Source organism: Triturus cristatus, chromosome 2_1 (genome assembly GCF_964204655.1).
Source record: "Triturus cristatus chromosome 2_1, aTriCri1.1, whole genome shotgun sequence".
NCBI lineage: Eukaryota > Metazoa > Chordata > Amphibia > Caudata > Salamandridae > Triturus > Triturus cristatus.
In genome coordinates this window covers 984,377,891-984,398,190 of record NC_140581.1, presented here as the reverse complement: position 1 = coordinate 984,398,190, position 20,300 = coordinate 984,377,891, and the positions used below count along the sequence as shown (strand labels likewise).

At 42.9% G+C, this 20,300-nt stretch overlaps 1 protein-coding gene across 5 annotated transcripts in view; it reads right to left on the bottom strand.

Annotated features, from left to right (window-relative positions):
- Window positions 1-3,338: 3,338 nt before the first annotated feature.
- The window catches only part of PDE5A (phosphodiesterase 5A), a 708,225-nt gene continuing 691,263 nt past the window's right edge, over window positions 3,339-20,300 (bottom strand). For 3 of the 5 annotated variants that reach the window (XM_085634223.1, XM_085634240.1, XM_085634234.1), the window contains exon 21: window positions 3,339-6,379. In XM_085634223.1, coding sequence (XP_085490349.1) covers window positions 6,233-6,379 — 147 coding nt within the window. In that variant the 3' untranslated portion in view covers window positions 3,339-6,232. The remainder of the gene's footprint in view (window positions 6,380-20,300) is intronic. The other 2 variants (XM_085634230.1, XM_085634249.1) reach the window with 1 other exon arrangement.

The following is a 20,300-nucleotide window of genomic DNA, read 5'->3' as shown; positions in this document are numbered from 1 at the left end:
AAGGTAAGCAGAGGTGGAGTTACGACTAGTAAACCTATACTTGCCTGCATAAACTTACCTAGACGAGATAAAGATGGGCAGTATAGTGGATAAAATCTTTTGTAGGTCCATATTTCAACCACGCTATAGTGACGAACAACCAACATAAACAATATATATGCAAAAGTACAAAGTGGGATATCAGACTTTATTTCACTAGTTGGTGAATGGAGGAGAAGGTCGAATCACTTACAGCTGTGGCACCTATACACCATGATGCTCCTCGCCTGTATGACCAGCATTTATGGTAGTACACTTTCAATAAGTGCGTATATAGTTTTATATATATATATATATATATGCACACACACATATATATATAAAGATATATATATATTTATGTATATATGTATACATGTGTATATGTATACATGTATATATGTATATGTATCTCTGGATGGACCAGTACTTGACTCAATATCAAGAATGAAAACAATATATATAGCTTTTCCCTTGCTTTCATTATGCACATAAAAACTAGTTAGTTATTACTCCATAGTATAATATTTGGTTGGAGGATTCTTTTTGTGTGTTCCATTAGGTATAAATAAATAAATATAGGCAGTATTAACAATCTTTAAACATAGAAAACCATGTAAAATAATTCCATATTTGCTTTCGCTTTTCTAGACAGTGAGTGGAAAACAACTAGTGTGCTTTTGTTTGTGCACGCACGCACACACGTATGTCCATTTACATATGAGTGGAAGTTAAAACAAAGCAAAGGAAATATCTACTGCTAGCAGATATTTCACCTAAATGACCCTCAGGTCTGCAGCCATCTTTTGCATAAATAATTACAAAAATAGAATAATAGAACTTTAAAAAACAAAACGCATGTGTGGTAAAACATGAGAAAAGATACATAAGTGTTAAGATTCCAATCACTACCCCAAAAAGAGTAATCATATATTCTACTTCTTAAATCATCACTGTGGAAATACTTTTAAAAAAAGTGTTATCTCACTACAGAAAATATATACATTAGACTTTCATCGTACACGTACAAAAAACAAAGCTCAAGAGGTGCATCAACATTGACATCAATATTGATTATGAACATGACTTCAAAAAATGTCCTATACCAAAACAAGTATGCCACTGGTGTCTTTTGCACAGGTAGGTACATTGATGAGGGAAGCACACTGTATCATGGAACTACCATAAGTAAGGGTGTATGCTGAAAGGAAAACAGCCTTTATAACACGGTAATTAGCATACAGTGCCTTTCCCACCTATTTATTACCACGCATATGCCTTTACCACACAAGGTCAAGTATTTAAGGTAAGTATACATGTTTGTGTGTGTGTATATATACATACACACACACAAACACACACACACATATATATATATACATTTAAGGGTTTTGATTTAGGTTTGGCTAGGGGTTTAGGAATGGGAAGGAGTATAGGTTGGTAAAGGTATTTTAGGCGTTCTGGATGGTTAGGGGTATAGGGTGGTAAGGGTATTTTTAGGGTTTAGGGGTGGGCAAGGGTACTAGGTGGTAAGGGTGTTTTTAGGGTTTAGGGGCAGGTAAGGGTATTTTTAGGGTTATGGGGTGGGTAAAGATATTGGGTGGTAAGGGTGTTGTTAGGGTTAGGTGTGGGTAAGGGCATTGGGCAGTAAGGGTATTTTTAGGGTTTAAGGGTGAATAAAGATATTGGGTAGTAAGGGTACTTTACAAAAAGTGGATCTGGGGTGTCTCCCTCAAAAAAGATTATATATATAATTCCATATATATATATACACACACATATATATATAATATTCCACCCAATACCTTTACCCACCCTAAACCCTAAAAACACACACATGTATATATATATATATATAAATATATATATATATATATATATATATATATATATATATATATATACATATATTTGAGACAACGTTTCTGGCTATCATACAAAGAGAGAAAATATATTTCATATGTATATAAGTATAGGTAAATAGAAAATTCAAAATGGATGCCAAAGTTTTGGGAAGCTGGTTTACACATGTGTGGTGGTTAGTCCTTTGTCGATGTTTGACATCGGATAAATTCAGGACATTGTTTTGATGCATTTTGAAACGTGATCAAGGCGCAAGCCGAAACACGTCGTTTCCTGCACATGAATATTTCACGAGCAAGCATGGGTGTCCGAGCATTTCTGTTGGAGGAGCAGAGAATGGTATATATCTATATATCATCATCCGCTCGAACTCCACCTCCATGTGAAGCACTCTCGGGTGGGTGCGAGTATGCGGCCGTGGAATCCGCAAATTATTGTTGCTATATTCCTTCAATTCAAGCCATTGCTGCTGTTGCTGGCTGTGAAATAAAGTTTGCAAACGCCCCCGTGAGTACGGAGTTTTCTTCTCTTGAATTGAAGGAATAAAGCGACAATATATATATATATATATATATATAAGAGTGTGTGTTTGTGTGTGTGTGTAACACTTACCTTCATTATACTTACCTGCGTGGTGAAGGCATATGCGTGGTAAGGGCAGGCTTTGTAAAAAAATGTGTGGTAAAAGCATCTGCGGTAATTGGCAGCATTGTAATGTAATACAACCAGCTAAAGAACATTGATTGATAGATGTTGTGAATGCCATTGATTGTCTCTTGTATCTAAAACTTTACAGGGATCTCTACCATCTGTTAAACCAGCAAAAAGAAACAGGATTCAATAAGCCAGTGCATTCTAGACAGTTTTAGCCTGATACATTGCATAGAGTATTATGTGTATGCTCACCTTTGTTTTATCGATAGAGCAGCACTCGATGGTGTTTGGTTTTTCCCCTTGTGCTATGCTTCATAGAACCCTCAAATAGAAATGGAGTTTCTATAGTTACTTCTGCTGCCTCTGTACAGTGAATTAAAAAGTATACTGTCCCGAAACTTGTATTCAAGATGTGCTTGCAATAGGACTCTAGATTTCCATGGCTGCTTCATGGATGCATCTCATTTTTTTGTAATTATTGCAAGTGATTGCAAAAAAACCTGGCATGTTGCTAAGTATCGGAGGTGTCTCATTATGCGCACTATTGCTTACATTGTTTGCCCATTTCACGGAGTGGCAGGGACAGAATTAGCTGTCTCACAGAGCATGTTTATTTGAATAGAGAAGTACATTGAGCTCATCTTGTCTCAACTATGTTCTCCACTTCAGATAGGAATCAGCTATATGCAGATCAGCGGTGTCCTCCCCCAGTAGAAACAGTCCAGCCTGGACTGCCAGGCAGGTCCCTCCTGAATGGGAACACAAGCGACCTCAAACTGGTTTCAGTCTTTTTGGGCCTAGTTGGTAGGGTGCAGAACAAGTTCTAGGGCAGTAATCACAGCACCCATGCCTGGACTTAGTTGTCGCACACTTGAGGTGTCGCTCTGAGGAAAACAAAAAAAGATGAGTGTAATGTAGTGAGTGCAGCAATGAGGTGAGCCCATTGAGGGAAGGGGTGGGGGAAACCTTCTGGTGCTTCAGTTGTGTTGTGAGTCTGTTTGCTGGCTTAAGTATATGTGACAGCAGCACTGCCTGTGGACGCAGTTCTAATAAAAAAGCATTATGTTTTTTTTGTGGGCTGGAAACCTACCAAAACTCTCATTTAATTTATTTTTGTTTACTCCACGATCTGTCCCTTGGTGTGCAGTTTCTAAGGGCCAGATATACGACCATTCCGTTTTGCAAGTCGCAAATTGCGATTTTTTTGCAACTCACAATTTGCGACTCGCGAAACGGAATGTACTAATGTGTCCTAAACACATTTAGTGATTCCCAATGTGGTGGCAAATGACCTGCCTCATCAATATTCATGAGACTGGTCGCAATTTGGGATCCATTGGGAATGGGCAAGAACACAGGGATGGGGATAGCAGACCACCATTTCTGTTTTCTTTAAAAAAAAAAAAAAAAATGTTTTTATTCAAATGCTGTCCACTTTTCTTAAAGAAAAATGGGATGCATTTAAATGAAAAAAATGAAAAGTTTTCTTTTCATTTTTTAAGGGCAGGCAGTGGGCTGTGCGACCATTGGCTTCTCTTAAAAAATATTTTCACATACATTCACAAAGGGAAAGAGGTCCCCTGGGCACCCCTTCCCATTGACGACTACCCTACTTGAAGTAGGTGGTAACAGCGATTTTTTTGCAACCACATATGCGGTCGCAGAATAATCGTACATACCAGTGCTATTAGGAAAGGACTTCCTTGGCACACTTCGTCCTAATAGCGACTCGTAAACCCTATTTTGTCAGTAGCCAATAGGTTACTGACTCGCAAAATAGGGTTTGTACATACTACAACTCTTATTGGCAGTCACAAACAGCCTGAGTTTCTATTTGCGACTGCTAAAAATGGTCGTACATCTGGTCCTAAGTTGCTCTATAAAACTTGGAAGTTCCTTTTTATCGAGTGCTTCCAAAAGTCATCTAGCAAAACCTTTATTCAGCCTATACAGCAGGTAATTAAGAAGTGTCTTACTTATCAGGCATTTCAGGGCATCTTATTTGTGATGAGTTACACAGTAATAGATCGTGGGTAAGTGTAAACCCTTGTGCTCGGTCACACTTTCACTGGGAGGCCATGGCAGACCCTGTCAACAGATTATGCAGCTCACTCAGACCCAGGAGGTTCTGCCCATGATGAGGGAACTGGGACTCACAAAGCCTTTAGACTGATGTTGGTTCAGAATATCTGCTTTTTCAGAACGTCTGCATCAAGTGACATCAAAAGCTGCAGAGAAAAACTACAGCGAAAAGCTTTGGGATGCACAAGACATTTTTTGTGTAAGTGAGCATGTTTTACTCCGCGAAGATCATAAATAAGTCATAACTAAGCCTGAAATACGACACAACTACCTACAGAAAATGCCTTGTGAGTCACATCTGGATAGCCAGGTGTAACTTTACATTTAAGACTGGAGTAAGGTGCAACTAGTCATTCAAAAAGCTTTCTGGATTGGTACCTAGGTGTGATGAGTAGATTCCTTTTTATCACATGGCACTCACTTTGGAAATTGGTATAGGCATCTCATTTCTGTTACTCTAGTTCAGTCGTGCTCCAATTTAAACACCAGCCTTATGTTTCCTAAAGTCCTGAATCCTTATCCAGGTGGCATTGCTGCAGTGTCAGTCATTTTGTACAGCCAAAGACTTACAGAACTAGCTGAGTATTTTAGCTTGATAGCAAATTGCCATGGTTACTCCATTGTAGAATATGATGGACGCTGACACAACTGAACTCATATTATTTTCAAAATGGTTCCAACAACAGTGGAAAAATGTGTCTTCTTATGTAAAATGTACAGTTATGGCATATGAAACAATGTATCATTCGTACATTTCTTGAAGAGGAGCCCAAGTTCCCACATAAGGTATCTTGTGAGGTTGAATACACTCTTGTTCTTGACTAGGTTGCACTTAAGAAGTTGTAAGAAAGACGCCAACTCATCTGTAAGGCACGTTTCCGCCGCAGTAGAAATATAAACTATGTACACCATCATGCATAGGTGGTCTAGTGCACTGACGTCAGCATATACATGGAACTAGTCACACAAATAGCCTTACAAACATAACTGCTGCCCTGAGCTTAACTCCCATGGGCAATGGAAGGTCTCTATGCTGCTAAAAGGCACTTTCGAAAGCGACCTCACTCTCCGTACAGTATGTGTGTGCTGAATCTGTGATACCCAAGTCGGCTTTACAAATTGAAAGAGCCTAATGCTTGTGCTGTTGCACACCAATACAAACAGATTACAAATATACTTCAATTGGAACGTGAGAACCCAATGCTTAGAAGATACCAGGTTCCTTCATGTTAAAATAAGAAAGCACGGTTCCTCAACCTAAAACCCTGCTTCACTTCTTGTACCACTGTATGAACACATCCAGGAATATGGGACTCCCCCACACTGCTCAAGAGCTTTTAAAGGCCTTCAACTTACCTGGACTTTTGGACCCAAACAGAACTAAACATATTTGTCCCCTGATCTCCTCTTCAATAATGTGCGAAAAGAAGGGAACATTATACAGCATCCAAAAAGAACACTTCGGCTGTGTTTTAAAGGTTGTGCAAGAAATACAAAAAAAAAAGTAATCGAATCAGATGCTGCAGCGGCAAAGTGTACAGCAACCCAAACAGTGTATAGTGCTTCTGTACCACAAAAATATATTCAATCTCAACCAAAAAAAATACATTGGTTGCTAATCGACATCGCAGTTCAGTTTAGCCTGGCTGCTTTCTCCATTTGTCAGGTTCTTCTGCTGATCTGCCAGGGCCTGCCATCTTTGTTTGTTCCTCTGGCAACCATCCAGTAAAGGAAAGCAAGCTTCGGATACCTCTGCCAATGCCTTGAGAAACAAAAATGTAGATCAGGAGATTAACATGAAAAATAGACCATATTCAAAGCTGTAGCCAGGACTATAACAAGGCATAGGTTTTTAGACATTTATAAGCCCTCTTCTCCAGTAAGCAAACATAAGTCCTTTGGTAACCTACATGGCATACAAAGGAGCTTCTACTTGGCATATTCTTTAGACCAGGGATGCCCAACGTGGCTCCCTTGTGGCCGTATCAGGCTAGATTTTCAGGATAGTCATTGACGTAAATTAATTCAGTTAGGTTTGTTTCTGTAAATGTATCCTACATCAATATAGCATGAGTCCAGCACTCCATGGGCCTCCACTTATAAGTTGTATAGAATGTTGTTCTTGAGTGAAGTTCTGGTCCACATAACTACATATGGTCCAGTATTCCCACACATAGATTTTTCATGTGGGGGAACACTGGAACCGATTTCACCACTGGAAAATATAATTGCATAGTGAAAGGATTGCAGTGCAGCCTGGACAATGTTCCCTGACCCCCTCGTCCATCAGACCTCCAGAAAAGGCATTGGGTGAGGATGTAATGCTCCCCTCTCTCAGTCAACAGCTCTCAATTTCTTCCCATAAAACACCTTCATGGACATGACCCCTGTGGAAGTTGAAACTTTTTACGCAAATTTAACCTCATAATAATATAGAAATGTGCTTTAACGTCACCATAGAAAATCCATATCAAAATAGTGGTAAGAAAAATTTCCTTTTATTATACGTGTAAAAACTGAAAATGCTGATTACTTCTGCAGAAAGTTCCCATTTCTATCTTTCTTTTACTGTTAGGCCTCAATATTTTCTTGATTCTTTCCTATCCCTTTAAGAAAATAAATGCCTTTTTGTAAATGATGATTTAAGGTTATAACTGAACTGCAGAACTTGACATCTCCCTGAAATGTGCTGTTTGCTGTAAAATGTATTTCTTTCTTTCCTCACTACATATGACTTCATTATATTTTAGGTAGTTTCCTCTGCCACATGCTTATAATGAACAAGTATATTAATGAAAGAAAATGCTTGCTGTATGTTTATATTCCGTTATCTAACCAGGACATGCCAGATATTACATATTTTATTTCATAGAGCAGCACTTTGTTACACCATGGGCCACTGAATAGCTAACGGAGATTCTCATGAGAACCTTTTTAGATGTATCTTTTTGTAATATGCTTTAGCCACAATCAAATAACTACATGTCGACATGGACGTTTACCGTGGGAATTGAGAATGAAGACGACAGACCATTGGAAGATCCTTTTGCATTGTTTAGAAACTATTCAACATTCATAGTTTGCAACATGTTTTGTGCTTTCTATATAGTCTGTGTTCCTAGCTAGAGAGTTAAGGCATTCTATGCACTCCTACACTTCAATGTCCCTTAGCACTATGTTGTGCTAGCAGCTAGCCCGAATTGCCACAAGCTACTGCTAAAGGTGATTTCTTTGTTTTCCTTAGCCTTTGTGAGCAGACTCTCTATCTTTATGCCGGCCATAGCTGTGATTAATTCCTTTTACCCGTTTTAACGGTTGTTACTGCAGCCTGTAGGAACTGGGCTGAGTTTCCAAAACTACTCATTATGGGGAGTTCGACCTTTTCATGGTTATTAGTCTTTTGCTACAACTTTTACTTGCTCTTTTCCAAAGATAACTGTTTATAGGTTCCTACTAGGATAGGTTAGGCCCTTTAGATTAAGATAGGGACTGATTACTTTATGGAATAAGCTGTTATTTCTGTAAATTGATTTATTTGACTAATCTGAATAAAAAGAAAAAAATGACAGACTAATCTCTTATAGAGAAATACATTTTAAGACTTCCTCAACCCTCTCATCATTGACTGAACATTAAATGCTGTAAGATGATGGTTAGCACAGAGGTGTGCTTGGGTTGTATTCCATGCTAATACAGTGGCAAAGGTTTACTGATCTGAAGAGGCGTGGAAATTAGAGGTTCGCTTCGCTTAGTAAGTTTAAAATGGAGCTACTTATGAAGGTTTTATGAGATTTCCATGCTCGCACCCGAATCTTTACTCCTGCAGATATTTACCACCTGTTCAAAGGAGTTGAAAAATACCTGTCTTAAACCCTGTGGAACATGAAACACCCTGTTAAATTCTGGAGCTGCATACTTATTGCCCAGTTTGAGGGGTTTAACCTATAATTGCAGCAATTCAATGCAAAGATTCCAGTTGGCAACAGAAATTCAGACTACCAGGAATCTCCATTTGGAATGCCACAATACTCGTAATCAGGGCCTTTAGACTTATGAACGGTTACAGAGCTGCCCCTCCCAAGACAGCCACGGAAAAGAGGTTAATCTTGTACAGCGGTTGCAGAGGCTGGTTTGCCAGTCCTGGGGAATGCAGTACTTGCGAAGGGTTAACAAATCCACATTTATTCTAACAGTACTGGATCCAACCCTCAGTGAATTCTTTTTCGAGCCAAAGGTCCTGTAAATAAGTAATTGAAATACAAAATAACCTTTGCCTACTCAATTATGACAGAAGAGACTGGAAAAGTGGGTGAGAGGTTCTAGAAGCACAAAAACTAAAACACAGAATAAAGGGCATGGAAGGTCCACAGTTAAGATAAGTAGTTTTGGGAAATGGTAGAAAATAAATAGGAATCCAGTTGTGTCCTAAAAACAGGATGATTGGAAAATCAATGCAAAAATGGTGTTAATTTCTGACTACCATCTCTTTACACAGGCTCATGCTTGAGGAAATTAGTAGCTTGTGCATAAACATCTACTTTCTGAATTTAAATAGGAGGCAAAAATGTGTCCTACATTTTTTTAAAACTATTTGTGAAAAACATATTATAAAAATCAATCCTTTCAAAGGCAAAGTGCTGGCAACGGAACCGCCAGGCTCCCTCAATGCAGTTTATTATGGTTCTGTGGTATGTGGGTCAGTAGGGGTGCTCTCACTGTGGTGGGTGATGAATGTGCATTGGCTTGTGGCCCAAAAGAGGTCGGTGAAGCCAGGACAGCAAGGAGAGGAGGAACCAGGACACCCCCGGGGAGAAAGGCATGGAGGCTAGGGGATATGGTTACTCTCCCATGACAATCTACCAGCAGAACAGGGGGCAGGCTCGAGTGATGCTTGCACTGATGCTGAAGTGCTATTCCTATTTTGTTTCTGAGAGAAGTTTGCAATGGTTCTACCCATATTATATCTGTTGTGAAGGAAGCTTTACTGCTGGTCTCAAGTTTGGACTGTTCAGTGTCTCTGTGTGGGGCAGGGGGTGTTAGCATTGCTTTAGCATATTGTGTAACTGCCCTGTGTGTGGGAGGGGAGCATGCACTTTCAATGGCTGTTATCTGTTTAGTGTGTGAGAGAAGCCTGGGCAAGTTTTGCAGGCACCGTACAGGTTTCCAGCGGAGCAGCATAATTTCGGCACCACCCGTAATATGTGACAATTATGCAAATATATTATCATATATGACATTATATTTGCTGCTTGACTTGAATTTCTTCATGCGTGTAATGCATTTAAATGTATTAATGAAATGTCATCATCAGAGAGACTAGGGATGCACATACAAGTGCACAAATGTTCAACGGAATCATGTAATCATGTTTTCTCTTATTCACGTTTTGCATTTAATCTTAAAATATATCTGTGTTTATAGAATCATGTATTCAAAGTTCATGTTGACTACTGAGTTAACTTAACCAGACTACACGTCTCAATTGAAATGTTTTTAGCCTTCCCAGTATGTTATTTCTTTTGTCTTGCAGGTGCGTTATCATGCTTCACATTAGTTAGAGAAAGGCTTATTGTTTTAATTAGATTCTCGATAGTGAGTCCTGCAGGGAGGAACCTGGCAGTGAACTTGGAGCAATAACGGTGGCAGGGGGCGGAGGGTGTAAAAAAAAAAAAAGTAGAGAAAAAAGGAACTTACCTGCAAGATCATCATTTAATTTGACATTTTCTGGCTCTGATCCAGGCAGTGAGGTCACTGTCTACCGTCATTGCGGAGGAGACGCACTGCACCCTATTGTTGGGCTAGCTGGAGTTGTCGCATTGTTTAGACATTGTTGGGCTCTGAGGGCATTGTTTGATTTGCAACTTGAAGAATTACATTGTAGGTGATGTGAGCAGGCTATGAAGACAAATGAGCACATTTTATTTAAATGAATAGTATTACATATATTTAGACGATTCACGCCTGCTCAGCTTTTAGCTAATCAGAATATTCCTCAGAAAAACTAGATGAGTGCATGCCGATCTACTGTAATGAGATGTTTGCCATTCAGTTTCTTGTCGAATTCATGAATGCGTTTTTACATACATTTTTTCAAAATGGAAAATTAAGATATATTCTGATTCTACTGAAAGAACAGTAACGAAGTTGTGACGGTACCGTCCAAAAAGCATAGTAGCTGGGGGGGGTTCACAAAGGAACTCTGTACTCATGGTGGAGGCCCGCACTCGTGGCAGGACCTCTGCAATGAGTAACTTCAGTGCAGAGGTCCCACCACAATTGCGGCCCCCCTGCCACGACTGTGGGCCTCCACCACGAATGCAGCCCCACCACCACGACTGCGGGGCCTCTGCAGCGAGTGAGTCCCCATGACACAACTGCGGGGCATCCACCACGAGTGCGGACTCCCCCACCACAACTGCGTGGCCTCTGCCACGAGTGCGGCCTCCCCCGCCACGACTGCGAGGCCTCCGCCATGAGTGCCCCCCCCGCCACGACTGCAGGGCCTCCGCCACAAGTGCGGCCACCCCCTGCCATGACTGTGGGGCCTCCGCCACGAGTGCCCCCCCCCCCCGCCACGACTACGGGCCTCCACCAAAAGTGCGGAGGCCCTTTGTGAATCAGCCCCTATATTTGAAAAGGCTGGTACTGCAAACCACAATATGACTGCGATACTTTTTATGTACCAGGACTAATGGTGTCATTTGTAACTGATCTGTTTTTTAACCAGCAGCACAAAGTTGTTAAATAGAATGGCATAGAGTTGTGCTGGTGTGGATCAAGTTTAATATAAAAAAATATAAACAATTGGCACACTTTTGCTGGTTGTAGTTGAACGGTCTTTATATTCTGAAATACTAGGTACAACTCTGTCCAAAATCTTGACAAAATAAATTAGGTGGCGCCAGGTAGTTACTTGTAAAAGAGCACCTATTCCTAGTGCTGCAAAGCCATAAAATGAAATTAACAACTAAGGCAAAAAAATATTTTCCTGAAAATATACAAAACTCTCCATAACAATAATTGACAAAGAGATCTCTCCATTTTTATGCTAGTATACACAATTTCAGGAAAAAAACACTGCCTTGTATAAAACAAGGGCACTGTTGGGGCATGAATTTAAACTTCAAATGTGTATCTGAAGCATCATTATTAGGCAAATGTTATGTCTTGGAGATATTTTTACAAATGGGTACATATCACTGGTATGGGGGCGTTGCTGCATTCACAAATTTAGGATTATGGATGGGATAGTGAGAATTTCAGGGTAAGGCATCTTCCATAATTTTGAAGATAGATTCCCACTATGAAAATGAGTGCCCTTGTGGTCCTATCAAGGGCAGAAGAGTGTTCTAGGGAAGGGGGAGAATACTGCTCAACATTTAATGCATACTAAGGGAATCAGTTTCTTTATAAGGAACATGCTTATGCAGAATTTTCCAACAAGGGAAAACATTTGGGTGCCGTTTCCGATCGTACAAGTACCGTACAAACTGCGAAGTACGATTCGTACGTGAAAAATACATACGAATTGCGTCGGGAAAATGGTCCGAGAGGGAGCCGTAAATTTTTACGTCCGAATACCATCGGGAAAAGTGTCCGATAGGGAGCCGGACATTTTTATGTGCAAATCGTAAAACAGAAGTCTGAGCGCGCAAGTACGATCCGTACCGCCCGTCCGAACACACAACCGCATGTAAAAGGCCCCGTACGGAGCGAACGCTGTAGCCTACATGTACACGGGTAAACTTGTGCCCCGATACGAGTCGTACAGCCACCCTCACCCCGCACATGTCCGCACCGTACCCCCGTATGTCAGCACCGTACCCCCTCCGCACCGTACCCCAACACCGTAGCATAGCCCCCCACCTGTACGCGCCACACCCCAGGCCCGTAGCCCAGCCCCATACCTGTACGCACCGTACCCCAGGACCATACCCCAGCCCCCCACCTGTATGCACCGTACCCCAACACTGTAGCACAGCCCCCACCTGTACGCGCCGCACCCCAGGCCCGTAGCCCAGCCCCGTACCTGTACGCACCATACCCCAGGACCGTACCCCAGCCCCCCACCTGTACGCACTGTACCCCAGGACCGTACCCCAGCCCCACCACCTGTATGCGCCGCACCCCAGGCCCGTAGCCCAGCCCCGTACCTGTACGCACTGTACCCCAACACCGTAGCCCAGCCCCGTACCTGTACGCACCGTACCCCAACACCCCCGTAGGTACACGCTGTCCCCCCACCCCCGTAGGTACGCGCCGTCCCCCCCATAGGTACGCGCTGTACCCCCACCCCCGTAGGTACGTGCCGTACCCACACCCCCGTAGGTACGCGCCGTACCCACACCCCCCGTAGGTACGCACCATACCCCCACCCTCGTAGGTACGCGCCATACCCCCACCCCGTAGGTACGCGCCGTATCCCCCAGCGCATAGCGCTATGCGCTGGGGGTACGGCACATACCTACGGGGGTGGGGGTACGGCACGTACCTACGGGGGTGGGTGTACGGCAGGTACCTACGGGGGTGGGGGTACGGCAGGTACCTACGGGGGTGGGGGTACGGCGCATACCTATGGGGGGGTGGGGGTATGGCGCGTACCTACGGGGGGGTGGGGGTACGGCACGGGGGTGGGGGTACGGCACGTACCTACGGGGGTGGGGGTACGGAGCGTCCAGGATCGGAATTGTATGTATTTTTTAGCCCACGGTGTTTTTTACGATTCGTACGGAAATGGTATTTCTGTACGAATCGTACTTGCTGGTTTGTACGGTGGATTTCCCGGGTACGAGTCTTACGGAGAAAACCCTCCGTACGACCATTTGTACCCGGGTTTTACAGGATCGGAATCGGCACCTAAGTGACAAAATCACACTGACATCACATTTACAAAGGTAGAATTTTACACTTGTTACATAGCCGAGCATTCCTTTTGCGCTCCAGGGATCCACAGTGAATCATATAAAAGTCAAATATTTGCTCCAAATGTAAGATTAACCCCCAAGAGAATGGCTTTAGATAGACCATATGTGAATAATGCCCATGGAGAGCAAATTCCACAAGAGAGGCTATTACCTTCATGTACAGACCACTAAAAATGTTAAAAGTCTGCCGAGTAATCTAACAGAGTGTCCTCTAGAAAGCAAATGCAAAGGCCTTGAGACATGCTCAGAAAATTAACAAACATTGACAAAACCAAAGGGCTGCGCTTAAGCAATCTCCAGTCCCGACCTGAAACGGACCTGGTCATAAAAATACACCGACTAAGTGAAAATTCACTGTATGTCTTGAGAGGCTTATATATGAGCCCCTTGCACCGTCGGTGCATCACGTTGCGTGATGCACCGACGGCGCAACCTGCAGTGTGAAATTTACAAGCACACGTAAAGCCACCATGCGTGGCTTTACATGTTCTCGTAAGTATCATCCCCATTTCACGTAACATGTTGAGAGTTAGGGGGGTGAAATGGGTGTTACGGTGGATGTTCCCATGCAATACCCATGTCCACGGATGCATTTCCAGATTTACGACCAATCGTAAACCTGGAAATGCGTCAGAATGCTACGCCACTCCCAGGGGTGGAGTAGCAAGGTGTAACGAGGAGAAATGTTTTCATTTCTCCTCGTTTGTTCCTCTTTCAATGCGTGCTGCGAAGAGGAAATCACCTCAAGTGATTGTTTTTTGTGCAGGAAGGTGCCCCTTCCTGCACAAAAACAATCTCCCCACGACACAGGCATTCTTGCACCATAGTGCAAGGGTGCCAGCGCCGTTTGGTTCCTTGTGTGTGGACTGACGTTAGCTTCCCCATCGCCCGGCAAAAAACTGTTGTTACGCAGTTAAGAAATCAAAAGAGGAAGGGCCATCCCCTCTGTTTGAAATTACCGCCAGTAATCTGAATTGACCAGGATCTGTTACAGAAGCAGCGAGAACGACTTGTCCACGATAAAGATTATTTGTGTCAATCGCAATCAATAAAGGGTCTTTTTATGCAATACCTACTGTCCTGAAGATGGTCTGACGGATTGATGCCATCCAAGACCGAAACGTCGACTCCATCATCTATTTCCGCAATATTCATTATTTGCAGTTGATTATTTTTCTCATTATGACATATATCTCTGTTGATTTTATTGGAATAGATGTTTTTTCGTGAAATGTGGATAAGACTTAGGTTTTCCTTTTTCATGATTTATTGCTGAATCAATTGTTCATTTGTACTCCTTTTTAATCGGATTTAAATAAAACAACATTTGTGTTTATTTCACAAAAAGATATTCCCGTGTGTGTGCTTTATATATCTAATGATTGGTTCAGTTAATTGAAATTTGGGCTGGTGTTTTTATTAAACTCACCCGTAAAGTAAGTTTTTCAAACCAATAATTAGAGAATTTGCTTGAAATAAAATCCCTTGTAGGCATTTTGACCTGTTATTTAGCGCCGGAGCATGGCAGCAGTTTGTGCGCATGCCCAGGGAAAGGCACAGAGATGCGACATGTTGCTGTAAATATGTCACATCCCTGTGCCTCTAAACTAACGCAGCGTGGCACAGCAAATTAACTTGCGGCACCGCGCTGCATTAGTTTCTCATAAATAAGCCCCTGAATTATTAGGGAATTCATTTGTAACATCAAGAATTGTTCCTCAGTTGAAATAACAAGCATTCCCAAAGACAAAAGGTCTCAATTTTATTTGCTAACTGTAGGAAGCTGACTCTTTATATAGTGGACCGAAAAGAGGTTCATTGTGTAAAGAGTTTGGGCAACCCCAAAGGAATTAGAGGCACAAATGACACCCCACTCTTGTGGTAGTGCGGACAACCAGTTAGACATATCAGAGGGCAGTGCTAAGCATTTATTGCACACACAAAGGCAGTAAGTGAGACCACACTTAATAAAGAAATCCCAAACCAATTTATAGAAATAACATGTATGTTTATATGAATTTAGACACCAAGATCATCGAAATCAGGAAAGTACTTTTATAGTTGTGAATTTGTACAGTTTTTAAAATTGGACACACTGCAATTTCTGAAGCGGTAATGTTATCCTATGGAGGAAAGACATACGCTAGATACAGGACCTTCACAGCGACTTACAGGACCAATCTCCTGGACATAAGGTAAGTATGGGGCAAGGTCCAAGGCAGCACCAACAGGTCACCTCGGACGACCCTGGGACGGTCAAGTGCAGATGTGCGTTTCAGCATCGCGTGTCCAATGTTATTCTATGGGGGAAAACATGCACTGCATTCTTGCACTTCACAGTGACCTGCAGGACCAATCTCCTGTATTTAACGTAAGTATGGGGCAAGGTCTAAGGCTACACCAACAACTCACCTCAGGAGGCACTGGAGTGGCCGGGTGTAGAGGAGCTTTTTAGCATCAAGTGCCCGAAGTTATTCAGTAGGGGAAAACATGTACTGCATTCGGCCACTTGACAGCGACCTACGGGGCCAATCTCCTGGACTTAAGGTGAGCATGGGCAAGGTCCGTGGCCACACCAACAGGGCAACTCAGGAGGCTCTTGGGCATCTGGGTGCAGAGGTGTGTTATGGCATTGAGTGTCCCATTCACTTTAATAGGGAACAGTCTGGTTGCAAAGAGGCTGTAAGTTGTGAATGGGAGACCAGTCAGACTGAACCACCAAGGGAGCGCAGATTTCACAATGCTCAGAGACATGGGGACACCTCTTCTCCTCAAGCCAGGACGGCCAGGTGCAGAGGTGTTCTGAGGTGTCCATTTTTTTCAGTAGGGTTTTCATCACAGAGACAACTGCGGTAGAGGAGCCCTGCACAAAGGGGCTGCAGACGATGAGGGTGAGTCCACTGTGGGCAAGCCCATGATGGGCTTTGTCTCTGGAAGGTTGGGGAACCACGCTGGCACCATTGGCTCACTTCAACTTGGGCGAGGGGGCTCGATGAAGTGGTGCTTTCCAGTGTCAGGCTTGTGGCTGTAATGAGTCCTCACAGTTCTTTTGGAGTGCCTGCAGGATGCAGGGAAGCAGCTCTGCTGCTCCACAGGTGTTCCTGGGTCTTAGCTGAAGGCAGGCAGTCCTCCCAGGCTTTTGGAGGCATAGCAGCTGCAGGACGAGATGACTTTAGCGCAATCTGGAGGGAGCAGCAGACAGGCCTGCAGGGTTGACGCCAAGTAAGTTGCGTCTCCACTGTCCTTGCTCCTTACAGCTCTTCGGTGTCCTTTTTCTTCTTAGGTCAACAGGAATCTGATTTCCTGGTGCCAGGGGCTCAAACCTAAATACTATATTTAGGGCTGTTAGGGAAGTGTAGGGTAGTAGCCAATGGGCTACATACCCCCGGGGTCACTACGCCTCTATATGACTACTTCCTGTGGGAAGTGGGCTTAACCTTGTCCCAGAGTTCCTAATTCTATCAATACCAAGATGGCAGGCTTTTAAATTTCTTATCCACATCAGGTAGCCCCCCTGAGAGATGAAATTAGCCTGAGGGTGGACAGGCCTCTCTGACTTATAATTTTCCCACCTGCACTGATGCCAAATGGGCCCTCGTCAGGGGGGTAGACATTCCCTCACCTCTGAGTAAAGCCCGATTTGCATTCCAAAGGCACTGGGCTCTTAAAAGCTCCCTCCCTTGAAATGGTAATTTCCAATCCTTCCTGGAGAAGGCGTAAAACACCGTTTTCCTGAGGAGCTATTGTTCCTGATCTCGTGACAGCGTGGACTCTCACTGCTCGGGGTCAGAAACTCGGTTGTGGGGGCAGGCTGGACTGGACCAGTCAGCCAGCAAACTAGAGGGCTGGTGGGTTTCAGGGGGTACTCTAAGGTACCCTCTAGGTGCATGTCTTAATAAATCCATCACTAGAATCAGTTTGGATTTATTAATATGAAGTGTTTGATAACAAAAAACAGGAATTTTAGTGAACCCATTATGTAGCTAGGAAACCTGTTTTGACCAGTGCCCAGTACATACTTTAATATGACTTCCTTGCTCATTTGTAATGTCTAGCAATAGAACTAGACATCATAAGGGCATATCTGCTCATGCAGATATGCCCTCACATAAAATATAATGCACCCTGCCTTAGGCCTCAAAGGCCTGCTGTAGGGGTGACTCACATATATTAGATGCAGCGACTTTGGCATGGAAACAGGAGTGTGTTATGTCATGTTTTCAGTCTTGGTTTGCAACATGCCATGCAGCCTGCAATGGCAGTCTGTGTGGAATTTGTGTGTAAGTCCCTTAGGATGCCATAAGAAATGCTGCAGCCCTTTGGGAACCTCTTTAGCACTCATGCTCTAGGTGGCAGGGATACCATTTACTAGGGACTTACAGGGGTGCTAAAGTCCGTAGCCAATTGTAGCATGATTGGAGAATACCTGGTTTTGGGGAAGGAGCATTGACACTGAGGTCTGGTTAGCAGGCCTCAGTGCACTGTCAGAGTCGAAAATCAGCATCTAGTAGCTAAAAAGGGGTAAAAAAGTGAGAGGATAACTGCAACAAAAGCCCAGTTTCCTACACTAACCCATCCAAACACCTACACAAACAATGACATTTCCATTTGTTAGCATTAAAGCTTGAACTACCAGCTTTTGCATTTCTTGATTTTAATTTGTGGTTCTGCCTATTGTCATCTTACTCTTTAAATTGAAGACAAGGATAGGGGTAAAATTCTCTGAAACTGAAGCCTTCTTACTAAACTTAGGTTATCTCTTTCGATGAGCACAAAATGACTTAAAACCATTGTTTGTTGATTGAACGATAAAATAACCTTACACTCCTTTTTCCTATGCTTTACTGAAATCAATGTGCTGTATTAAAGTGGTTTCTATATTTGTGTACTTCAGAAAATGTTGAGTATGGTATTCACTACAGTTTTCAAAGTTAGAGTGAGAAATATCAAAATACTGTTCCATGCATAAATATGTCACACCCACCAATCTCATAAAGCCCATGAGCGTAAACACTTAATATTGGAACAAGAAACCCAAAAAGAATTGCTACAGAGAGGTAAACTGGAATAGATATGATTTCTTCAGGACATGCTAGTGAGGATGAACATTTAAGAATGACAGCAGCAGCTAAATAATAGCTCACTTCTTCTGCAGTTAACCTCTGCATCTGCTGTAGTTTTTTCATTAACACAGCTAATTTCCAGGAGATAAATATATCATACTTTGTCATCTGATCTTCCTCTTATACCGACAAACACAGCAAAACCTGACACTTAGAATGATATCATTCCAGCAAAAAGTGAAATGCCAATTAATGTACTCAAAACACACATGTTCTTATTTAATTACCTTTTTAGGTCTTGCCTTAGCAGCGCATGCCCGGTCTCTCCGAGACATGCTGTTCCTTGAATATGGGCTTTAAGCGGATGTATGATGGTACAACGCATACCATCACAACGCGGTATGTTACATCGCGGTTTTGACAACGCAAGTCGTTACATCGACTTGCGTTGGAGGGCGCTGGATTTAGGAATAGTGTGAATTACTATTCCAACTCCAGTCTACGTACAGTAGGGAAGGTGTTGGAATAGTAATTCACACTATTCCTTAGTCTAGAGCGCCCTCCAGTGCAAGTCTGTGTAACGACTTTCGTTGTAAAAACCACGATGTAACCATACCGCGTTGTAATGGTTGCGTGGTAAAGGATGTTTCCCGCTTTAAGCACCACTCATTTTTTCAATTGGCTCCTCTTTCTGTCCTTTGAAAATGCTGGCTTTTTAAGGTGAATAGGCTTAGTAGTCCCTCATTTTGGACTTTCGTTTCCTCCAATGAGGACTGCCCCTGTTACATGTACTTCTCCACGTCAGGTTAGATAGGAAAGTTGGTTAGCACTATTTTGTTCTGTTGACCTGCCTCTGATAAGTGTTCTGTTTACTTCATGCACGGGCTTCATGAAATGCCTTAATTTGTGTTTGCTCATCTTCTGTGTTTATTAAGCTTTGCTGCCACTTAATCTCCCCGTGCTGACACCTCACAACCCTGCTTTTTTAAATGTTTCTGCACCTGTCTTGGTGTTTTATCTTCAGTGTTTCAGCTTTGCCGCTAATAATCCCCCTTTGCCACCCCTCTGCCCCAACAATGCTTTTTAAAGATTTTTTGTTTTATTATTTTGCAGTGTTATATAGCGTAAAATGGACCCGAAGGTATCAGAGCGCCTTATATGATCACCAATTGCATTAAGATGGACAAATTCAATTTAGAGACAGGGCCAACTCCGAGACTCAAACCTGGTTCTCCAGCTTCAAGGTCCAACACTCTGGCTGTTAGGTCACATCTGATCGCTGCTCCCCCCATCCTGTTCCTCCCACTTTCCTCCTCACATGAAGTCATCCATTATTGTCTGGCTGATGAGTGTGTGTTACCCCGAAACTGGTCCCAGGATGCTTGTTTCCAGTCCGGGGAAGACCTAGCTTGGCAGTTCAGGCTGGACTGGTCCCATGAGGATCGGGGTCAAGACTGATTTCCATATGGCTGTTTCTGAACTGGGGTGGTGAAGTGGGCTAAAGAACGATGATGGATCCAACCCAGATCTGGTACTGGGGGTGAGTGTCTGGAAAGTTTCAGCGCTCCGTCCATTCATCTCCTTGTGTTTGCTTCATCGTCCATCATTGCCACACACTGGAAAGGGCGGAGACAACAGGTCACAGCGTCAGCGTGGTTTGCTCGCTTTCTTGGGCTGCTCGACCCGTATGCATAGC